Source organism: Squalius cephalus (assembly GCF_949319135.1).
Source record: "Squalius cephalus genome assembly, chromosome: 14".
NCBI lineage: Eukaryota > Metazoa > Chordata > Actinopteri > Cypriniformes > Leuciscidae > Squalius > Squalius cephalus.
The window spans coordinates 25276836-25286926 of record NC_137135.1 but is presented as its reverse complement, the minus strand read 5'-3'; the positions used below and the strand labels follow the sequence as shown (position 1 = coordinate 25286926).

Sequence of the window (10091 nt, the reverse complement as noted above, 5' to 3'; positions counted from 1 at the left end):
GTTTGTTTGTCCTTCGACATAGTTTACCGGATAGAGGGAGATGATTTATTTATATTTTAGATGTCTAGCCTATGCATTTTTTTAAAGCATTTGATTAAAAAAAATAATAATAATAATTGATTCCAATCAAATATTTAACATTAAAAACTATCCAAGTAACAAAAAAAATACTACCTGCATTGATAAAACTCTTTTTGCGTAGCCTATAGGCTACTTTTTTTTATTGCTGGTTCCACAATGATATTTTTGTTTGTTTGTTTAGCCTACTGCATGAACCCTTTAAAGAGGCTTTGGACTTTTGAATAAATGCTGTAGGCTAACCAATGAATTTTGTTGAAAAACGTGCTTGTATAGGCTTTGAGTTAATACGCATTTCCAATTTGCAAGTGTTTGTTTTATCACAATCAGTTCAAACGGAGAACAATATTTTCTCAGCTATTTTTTCTTTTATATATGTATATGTCCATTTTAATGTTATATTTATAGCTTTCCCAGACTAGATCCCAGTCCTTTATCTTGGTATAGGGACTTCCTGTCTGGAAAAGACTCCACAGCACCCTCCTCACCCTTCAGTTCCTAAACAAAACTTTACCAACTCGCAGTCTCTCACTCCAATCCGCAACTTTTCCTCCAGCACTCTCCATCGAAAAATCCTGTCGCCAGCCAGATCCGCTGGGAAAACAAAAGCAGAAATGTCCCCTCCATCCGAACGTTTGCAAACCAAACCCGTGATAACGTGTCTGAAGACATTTCTCATCTCGTACAGTCTGATATTCTGGGTGAGTTTGTGTTTTCATCAGCTTTGCGTTAGCTTGAGGCGGCTACATCTGCACAGCTAACTCAATCTGAACAATGGGCTCAGCCAACTAACACGTCTTACTCTTAGTTTGATCCTAATTTAGACTTTAACTAGATAAGCCTACGTTTAACTTTTACAAAAACAAGATGCCATTCGAGGTTTTAATTAGTTGTTTATTTACTTCTGATTGGCAAAAGACTTTGCATAAATCCCGTCGACGACCTTTTATTGTTTACCGGCTTGTTTAAGATGCGTCGATTAATTTGATGTTTTTCCTGTATTTTACATTTTATATATCAAAAGTATAAAGTAAAACATAATTGTAGTATACAAGTTATAATTTATTCCAGAGGAAGACCTAAGAAACTTTTCAGCCTTTTTGTACTTTGGGAACACAGCTGTTTTGATCGATGTTCAAATACATTGATCTATTAAAATGTTCAATAAGGAAACTGATATAGACTAAATAATAGTTCATCAAACGTGTCCCAAATGGGTGCGAAGTCCGATGATAAACTTTTATCTCGACTATTTATTGCTATTCACAGTGATTTTCAGCAGGCAGGGGACAGATGGTCATGTTTATAACCCTTGCTGAGAAAGGAAAGTGGATAAAGATAAGTAATAGTCTTAGACGCAATCATTTGCTTAGGTCGAAAATTGAACCCCGGTGTTTATATACATTATAAAACTATACTTTATCCACATACATAAAGTATATTCACATTAAGCGACTATGTACTAACAAATCTCAACTGCTTGATTGTTTATATTGTTGCAAAATGTATAATTATTTTAGTTAAGCTCTAATCTGCTAAATGTGACATAAAGACATTAAGTTATTATAAACACCAACATCGTGATTTATTTTGTAAAGAAGAAAAGCACTACCCAAGAAAATTTTACTTTACTTGGCTTTTATTTATTTTGAGCCGTTTCTAAATAGGTCAAGGCTTATATTTGCTAACAACAGTTGTCAGGGCTGTTGATCTTGAGCATTCCCAGATTCCCTGTTTTTATTTAATTCTCTCTAAACTGCCTGAGTTTTGAAGCTGAAATTACAAGGTTGCAAGGGTGTCATCAAGAATCAGGATGCCGTAATCCCTCAGGCAAATCCATAAACACGTTTTGAAGAGTTTTTAACTTCATTTGTAGTTCACAGGAGTGATCCTGTTGGCTGTTGGAGTATGGGGAAAGGTTAATTTGGAGTTCGACCTCCTGCTGAGTTCAGACAAGGGCACTAATGCACCATATGTCCTCATTGGGACCGGAGCCATCATCATTATCTTCGGATTGTTCGGTTGCTTCGCGACCTGCCGTGGAAGTCCATGGATGCTAAAGCTGGTACGTTCTAAACTAAATAAAACAAGTTTCATAAATGTGAAAAAAAAGTATTTGGAGCACATTTTATGAATAGGGTACACTTTGATGGCTTAAGTGATAATCCTCTTATATGACATAAAATTGACCTATCAAGAAAAATGCACGTAATTTCCCCTTAAAATGGTAATTTCAACCTACAAACCTGTTAAAAAAAAACGTTTTTGTTTGTTTATTACTGCAGACCATAGACTGAAAAAAAGAAGAAAAAAAAAGATAGGTGACATTTCTCCACTTCCTTCCACTATAGAAAAATGGAGCTAAAACATTCCATAAATAACCGTTGATATGTTGCACTGATTACATCATTTGGAGCCTGAGTCTGCGCAGTAGTGATCCTGAGGTGGAGCCGCGGTATCAAGGTCCCGCGCATACTCCCCCTCTCACAGATTCAATCACAAGCACAGCTGTAAATCATGTTACACCCGGTTTTTATAACATTACTAACTAAAACGAACACTTACTACTCAGCGTGATACTACTTAAAATAACAGAAACCGTCTTTAGAAAAAAATATTTGAAGTGTAATTTTTTTTTTGGTCTCATTCAATTACATGGAGAGGGCTGGGTTTATGACCTATATTGCAGCCAACCACCAGGGGGCGATCAAAATGATTTGGCTTCACTTTTCCGGATGCATGCAGACCAACATCTTTTTTACAGTCTATGGAGCAGACCAACATTTGGTCCCAGACTAGCTAGCCCTACTGAGTGACTATATATTTATTTATTTATTTATTTAGGCGTATTTAGTTTGACGATTGACATTTTTCTGAAAGATCTGATATTCAGGTTGTATTTTGTCTCCTATTTGTTGAAAGTGCATTGTGTTTTCAATCAACATTATTATTAATTGTTTTTAAGCATGTTCCCTTTCTCCCTCCTCTCTTGTAGTATGCTATGTTCCTGATTATTGTGTTCTTAGCTGAAATCGTGGCAGGTATATCTGGCTTTATTTTCAGACATGAGGTAATTATTTTTGTTTTTTTACCTTTACATATTCATATGCCATCTGTTGTCTACAGCCAAATAATGTTTGTACTCTTTTTAGATTAAAGCAGTGCTTAAAGAAGGCTATACACGTGCTGAAACAAAATACACTGGTAAAGACACTGAAGATCTGGACAGGATCCAGAGAACAGTAAGCATGTATTACTGGAAGCAGTACAAAATTAGGAATTGTGCAATACCACTTTTTCATGTAGATACCGATACTGTAACAATCAGTATCTGCTAATACAGATGCCTATGTGATGCCAGTAAAAAAAAAAAATATATATATATATATATATATATATATATATATATATATATATATGTATATATGTATATGTGTATGTGTGTGTGTGTGTGTGTGTGTGTATATACACATATATCTCACACACACACACACACACACACATATATCGTACATATATATATATATATATATATATATATATATATATATATATATATATATATATATATATATATATATATATATATATATATTAAAATTCTATATGTGTTTATATATATATATATGTATGTGTGTGTGAGAGAGAGAGAGAGAGAGATAGATAGATAGATAAAGTCATAATAACAAAAAATAGTTCACAATTACCTTTTTTCCTGTAAGGTGGAAACAGGTTTTTATATTAATGTGATTTGAAATAAACCTTAAATCTGTATCTGATTGGTTTGTTTATTAAACTTACTGCTTATTGTTTATTGTTCCAGTGAACATCTTATATCCAGCAATAATCTTGTACAATAAAAATTAAGTGAATGTGAGTTTAAATTTTTACATCTGGAATTATGGGTTAAAAAAACAAAAACTGCAATTTCAAATTACTATTTGTGTTACATGCATGAAAAATCCTATGAACAATATATTTGTGATAGTTATTATTACTACATGAATGTACACACTATAAAAAGCATTTCTTTGGAATATATGGCACAGAAATAGGATAACAGACATGGTAGATAAGATAGAACCAATATATGGGCTACACATGAACAAATATATAGGCTACACATGAAAGACTCCAATGCAGAGCGGCACAAAAGCACTTTTGCGCATTCTGGGCTCATGATGATGCTTTTAAAGCAAACCAAGTATACCATAATGAAAAAGTTTAGAGCACATTCATGGTGCTTTTATAATACTTAAAACCAAACCAGTAACAACCATAATGCACAGTATTGAATTTGGATTGGTCCCATCTGACCGACACCCGATTCAACAAACAAAAAAGGTCCGTGTCGGATTGGCACATCTCTATACAAAACATCCGGACTACGTAAAACTTCACTAATCTGCTTAAATGTTTTGAGGAGCGTAATTTAATATTTTGTTCTTTGTAGCTGCAATGCTGTGGAGACAAGAACTACACCAGCTGGGAAAGCACTGATTACTTCAAAGATAATGGCATCCCCATAAGCTGCTGTAACGTGACTGCTGGTGGAAACTGTACATCTGAAGAACTTAAGGATCTTAAAAAAGCTGCATTAGTGGTATATCAACAGGTAAGAACTTTAGGGGAAATCCCTAAAGTAAGAACTTTATTCCAATTCTGGAATACAATAATTTATTCCTCCTCTTGTTAGGGCTGCTTCGCTCTGATGACTACAACGATGGAGGCCAATCTTGGTATTATTGCTGGAATTTCTTTTGGAATTGCATTCTTCCAGGTACTCGTCAAGCCCAGTTTTTTTTTTTAAATGTTTCTGGTCTGTAATGCACCTAATTATGTCTTTTATGTGCCATTCAATTCCTCAGCTCATTGGGATATTCTTGGCATGCTGCCTGTCTCGCTATATCACCAACAACCAATATGAGATGGTGTAGCGACTCTCTTCCACAGGTACATTTTCTTACTCTTCCCTGTAGGGTGTTCTTTTTTAAATGCCACAATTTTCTGTTCTATTACGTGTCATTTTAGTAATTATTATTATTGAACAAAAATGCATTACTAGGTTATTATCTAGGGGTTCTTATTCTCACTTCTGTCTGTTTACAGGGTATCATCTGCAGATCACAGAGGGCTGAACATGACACAAAGGGAAACCATTTAGTTTCAGTGTTTTGTATGCATGCCTTAGCTAAACATTTCATTTTAGAGGATTTCTGACTGCTTTTTAAAGAATATTTCTTGTTGGTAATTACATTGAAGGGAAATAACCCATTCCAAAGGGATAAGATTGGTTTGCATTTGTTTTGCCAGAGTGTAAATGTAATAGTGATTAGATATACAAGTTTGTAGAAAGTGCATACGTTTTAAACCAGGAACACAGTCAGTTATGACGTAAACGGTGTATTGTACACCTTGACTTTTGTTTCATTGGAATTAACACATGCTAAAACTTTGCATCTATTAAAAATATTTGTAACTTTTCTTGCATACAACCTTAAAGTTCAACATTTTCCAAAAAGGATGTTTTGAAAATGACCTGATAGTAATTTGGGTCATTAAGGTGTTATCCACTTCACGTGTTACATATGGAGTTCTGTTTATCATCACCAGTTCATTTTCAAGAACTAGTTTTAATACATGTCCATTTCTATTTGGATTGCTGCTTTGAAAATTATGTTTATTTGCAATTTCTTTGCTGTCTTTATTAATGTAGCAGTGATAGTGTTTATTATAAGGTTGTTGAAAGTCATGGCTGTAATGTGCTGAACAGAAAATGTGTAGTCTCTCTTTAACTTTGTCTGTGAAATGTGAAATCTGTTGTCGCTCTGGTTGATCAGGTAACAATATTTAACATGTACATAAAAGGCTACAACTATCAAAATTATCCATGCCAGGGTTGAAAAGTGTTTAAAACATCCTTGCATTTGTAAGGAAAGTAAGGTGATGTATAATCCAGATTATGTTTGAAACTATTATTCCTTTCTCTTATGTCAGCATATTCATGCTCATTCATTTTTGTCACAAGTCGGATAAACCACCCTCTGTGCTTTGTCAGCATATGGATTTATTTTTGAGCATGTGCACGTCAAAGACTATAGATATTTATATCTTTGTAAAACAACATTTTCAACAGCCTTTTCGTGTGTTTGTTTTTTATTTTTCATTTTTGCAAACTGTAAAATGCATAGGAATAATAAACTGTTTTTATATGCGCATAAGCTTCAGACACAGAGCCACCAGATGGCGCTATCGGTTTATTTATTCACCTGTACTCTGCATGCATGGTTCAGAACAGAGGAAGACTTTAATATAAAGAAATGTTAGTAGCTATTACTATCACTAGTAATGAAAACTACTGTAGTAGAAATAGTATTTTTAAAAGAAGGTCGCATTATTGATAATACGACACGGGCTAAACGACTACACCGGGGAAATATTAGTTTGTGGGTTATCCCACTATTTATTTAATCACAACGAGCAATTTTAAAAGACAATTCTGATATCATTTACTCACCTAACGTTACATGTAAAGAGGTTGTATTTTGTAAAAGATAACGACAAACATGGATGCGGATTAAAAGCAGGCGCTTGATTGGTCCGATGCCCTGTCAATCACTTGCATCTCGGTATAATCATTGGACATGACGCTTCCCCGCCTGACGTCAACAGTATAAGTTTGTCGGTCTCCCCCTGCACCCTCAGAAGAAGGGAACTTTCTTCTCTATTGGAACGATATAAAGCGTTGGCAACTTTGTCAGTCTTTTATAGTTTATTATTGGGCTATACCAGTCAGTTACCAGGTTTCAATCAGGTAAGTTAATTGCATGTATACCCTATTTTACGTTTATTGCGTGTCATTGCAAGGTCGGTGAAGCGATGCTTGTCTCCTGTAACGTTAAATTTGAAACGCAAGGTTCTTTAGTAGTGTTTCGTTACCGGTTTAATATCTGAAAGTCTACAATATCAATGCAAAATGACCATCTGCACTAGCGACGCGAGGAACTAAAACTAATTTATTTTTTAGAGAGCTATTTTACAATGACTCGATTGAACCGCTAAAACCCGGAACGAAATGGTCGCTCTGAATCTGCGTGGTTCTCTGGTGAAAATACGCGGAGTTGGTTTCATTTAAATTGCGCTTTATTCAAACGTTTTAACGCCTTTCTGCCGAAACGTAAATTAATTCGTGTTTAAAATAAATGCAAATTATATTTCACATTTCGAGCTGCATCATGGCTGCAACAAATTGAACTAGGGCCCGTTAAACCACAATAAACTGCTTTACTGGACTGTTGTTGAGCATATAATGTGCAATACTGGCATGTCAGGGACAATATCATGTCGTAACTCTATGACGTAACGTTAAAAGAATCAGTTTATCACACTCGTCGATTTATAATGGTTTTAGTTGAAAGAGAGTATAGCCTATTGTACACTTCCTGCATCGCAATGCGTTTTGAAGTTCTGAATGTTTCACCTTTTAATTTCAGCTTTGCCATGATGCAACTCAGCAACGACACACACTGCAACAAGCACTCACTGCTCAACGTCATGAACCGGTTTATCGCCGCTGCCAACAACATGGACGAGACCATCATGGTGCCAAGCTTGCTGCGGGACGTGCCTCTGGAGGACCAGGACAGCCAAGCCTCTGTTAGCCACAACAACAACAACGTCGTCCCCCCTTTCCCCAGCAAACAGAGGGATATGTATGAGCACTACCTGCTGGTGAAGTCCCTTAAGAACGACATGGAATGGGGCCTGCTGAAGAGGGAGATGGGTGGTGGTGCCAGCTTTCTAGAGATGGCAGTGAAGCAAGAAGAGCCGCCACAGGTGAACGGAGGAGCCGTGGAGGAGGGCTCCGACCTGGAGGGCCAGTTCCACTACCACCTCCATGGACTGTTTGCCGTTCTGTCCAAGCTCACCGTCCAGGCTGATCATCTCACAAGTCGTTACAAGAGAGAAATTGGCGGAGGTAGCCTTTTGCGATAGGATTGATTCGTTAACCTCTAATGGACAATTCATGAACTGTTGGACTGGGAAGTGAATGTGCAGCAGTGGACCTAAAGGGCTCTAGATCCCCCTCTGCCATCAAAAGGGTTTTTTACCCAAATTAGTTGTCACGTTGCTTGTTTTGGCAGTCTCTGGTGCTTTCAGGATGTTTCCACTGGAAGTTAAAGGGCTATGAGAGTAAAGATATTATTATTATTATTTTTTTAACTGACCATTTCAGCAGCGTGAATCTCTTCCAGCTAGTTTTGGGTTTTGTTTTTTTAAAATCTCTGTATGCCAAGTCAGAAAGCCCTTGACATTGTCATTTTGAAGCTGTAGAAGAATCTGAATGCTGGTAATTCATTTCTTCATATTAGCCAATTTGCCTTTTAATGAGGGGGTTTTTATGCATTAATGCTGCTCTTGTGCACTTGTCCATGTGTCATGGCGTGCCTTCTGTCTTCATTTCCCACTTGTGCTGTTCAAGTATGCATGCTTGTCATGCATTGTTTCCTTTTGAACAGGACCCATTTGAGTCTGTAATGCCACTGGTTGTTTTTTTTTGTTCTAAAAGATTTCAAGTTTTATGTTGTGCTGTTATGTAATATAGTGACTTATAAATAAAGTATTAACTTAAACTGCCTCAATGCACTGTCTTCCTCCAGAGAACTGCGTGGCTTCTCTCAAGTGCAATAAGATGCCAACACTTACCAGCGGGCTGGGTCAAATTACGAAACCAGATTAGCAGACACTCACTAACTCCATTCAGGATTAGATATTTGACTCAAATATCTAATCCTGAATGGAGTTAGTGAGTGTCTGCTAATCTGGTTTCGTAAGAGTTGCGTGTGTGACGATGCTTTTGCAAAGGCAGGTTTGATCTTGTTTTCATTAAAGGTCTTGCCTTGTTTGTAATGTCTTGAGGGGGTGGTAAATTCTGCAACTCAAGTTTGCAAAAGGAGTGTAAACCGTTTTTGGTTATTGACTTTTCATTTGTATGGACATAACCAAAACATTTCTCACTTTCTATAGAAGAAAGTCAAACAAGTTTATAATTAAATGAATGTGAGTGACAATTCATTTTTGGCCAAAGTATCACTTTTATTCTCCATTCTCAACTGTTGTGACTCCTCTAAAATACATTAAAACCAGTGTCATAAATGCTAATGCAGACAGTTTGAGACATTACGGTTCAAAGTGTATTAGACCCATAAATGTCTGATGGAGTTTATCGGTTCATGACCTTTAATCTAATTATGATATATCTAGACTAGTCCTTAAGACGAAGTTTCAGTCTTCAGTTCTCGTATGTTGTGAGTGTTTGAAACTGAATTAAGTGTCTCAAGATGTAGGCCTGGTTTCAAAGGCAGGGCTTAGATTAAGCCAGGATTAGGCCTTAGTTCAATTAGGACATTTAGGTAGCATGTATTTTTGAAAAGGAAAACATTACTGGTGTGCATCTTGAGACAAAACAATGGCACTGACATGATTTAAGATATGTCTGTGCAAGTTGCTTTCAGTTAAAACCGCTCAAATGTGCATTTTAGTCTGGGACTAGGCTTAAGCCTTGTCTGAAACCTGGGGGGTAATGTTTAAGAAATTATTTTTGCATTTCCCTGTCATGCATTTTATATTCCTGACTTTATCCTTTGTGACTGGATATTGACTATCTGATTCTGAAAACCTTCTCACCTTTCTTAACCAAAGTTGTGTTTTTCATCTTGTACTAAACGTTCACTGAACCATGAACAATACAATTTTCTATCCGCCCAAGCCACAATCATGGTAGCACCCATCCTTTGAAGTAATGTAGGTGGATGGAAACAAAGAACAGACAAAAGCAAAGCAAATGTGAGAATTGCTGTATATATTATCAAAATGGCTGCTGTAGCTACAAAGGGGCATTATGGTATGTCAGACCAAATGTAGTCCAACGATCTGACCATTCATGTGAAATAGGTCAGCGTGAGATGCGCATACTGCCAGGCGGTCAAAGGAACTAATCTGCATGATGCATA

At 36.4% G+C, this 10091-nt stretch overlaps 2 protein-coding genes across 2 annotated transcripts; both read left to right on the top strand.

Moving 5' to 3' along the window:
* Window positions 1-515: 515 nt before the first annotated feature.
* tspan6 (tetraspanin 6) lies at window positions 516-6215 on the top strand. The gene is made up of 8 exons (XM_079892285.1): window positions 516-779; window positions 1955-2143; window positions 3074-3148; window positions 3231-3320; window positions 4532-4693; window positions 4775-4858; window positions 4947-5031; window positions 5188-6215. Exons 1-7 carry the CDS (start codon window positions 693-695, stop codon window positions 5013-5015), a joined length of 756 nt encoding a protein of 251 aa, XP_079748411.1. The 5' UTR covers window positions 516-692; the 3' UTR covers window positions 5016-5031; window positions 5188-6215.
* A 524-nt stretch (window positions 6216-6739) lies between these two features.
* mid1ip1l (MID1 interacting protein 1, like) lies at window positions 6740-8715 on the top strand. Its single transcript, XM_079892865.1, has 2 exons — window positions 6740-6892; window positions 7572-8715. The coding sequence occupies exon 2, from the start codon at window positions 7579-7581 to the stop codon at window positions 8071-8073; it is 495 nt and encodes a 164-aa protein (XP_079748991.1). The 5' UTR covers window positions 6740-6892; window positions 7572-7578; the 3' UTR covers window positions 8074-8715.
* The last annotated feature ends 1376 nt before the right edge of the window (window positions 8716-10091 follow it).

Excerpts from the sequence above, each read along its gene's own strand:
- tspan6 (XM_079892285.1), top strand. The coding sequence starts at position 693 with ATGTCCCCTCCATCCGAACGTTTGCAAACCAAACCCGTGATAACGTGT. Across the intron at positions 4,694-4,774 it reads CATTAGTGGTATATCAACAG|GGCTGCTTCGCTCTGATGAC; the intron begins GTAAGAACTTTA and ends TCCTCTTGTTAG. Across the intron at positions 4,859-4,946 it reads TTGGAATTGCATTCTTCCAG|CTCATTGGGATATTCTTGGC; the intron begins GTACTCGTCAAG and ends TCAATTCCTCAG.
- mid1ip1l (XM_079892865.1), top strand. The coding sequence starts at position 7,579 with ATGATGCAACTCAGCAACGACACACACTGCAACAAGCACTCACTGCTC.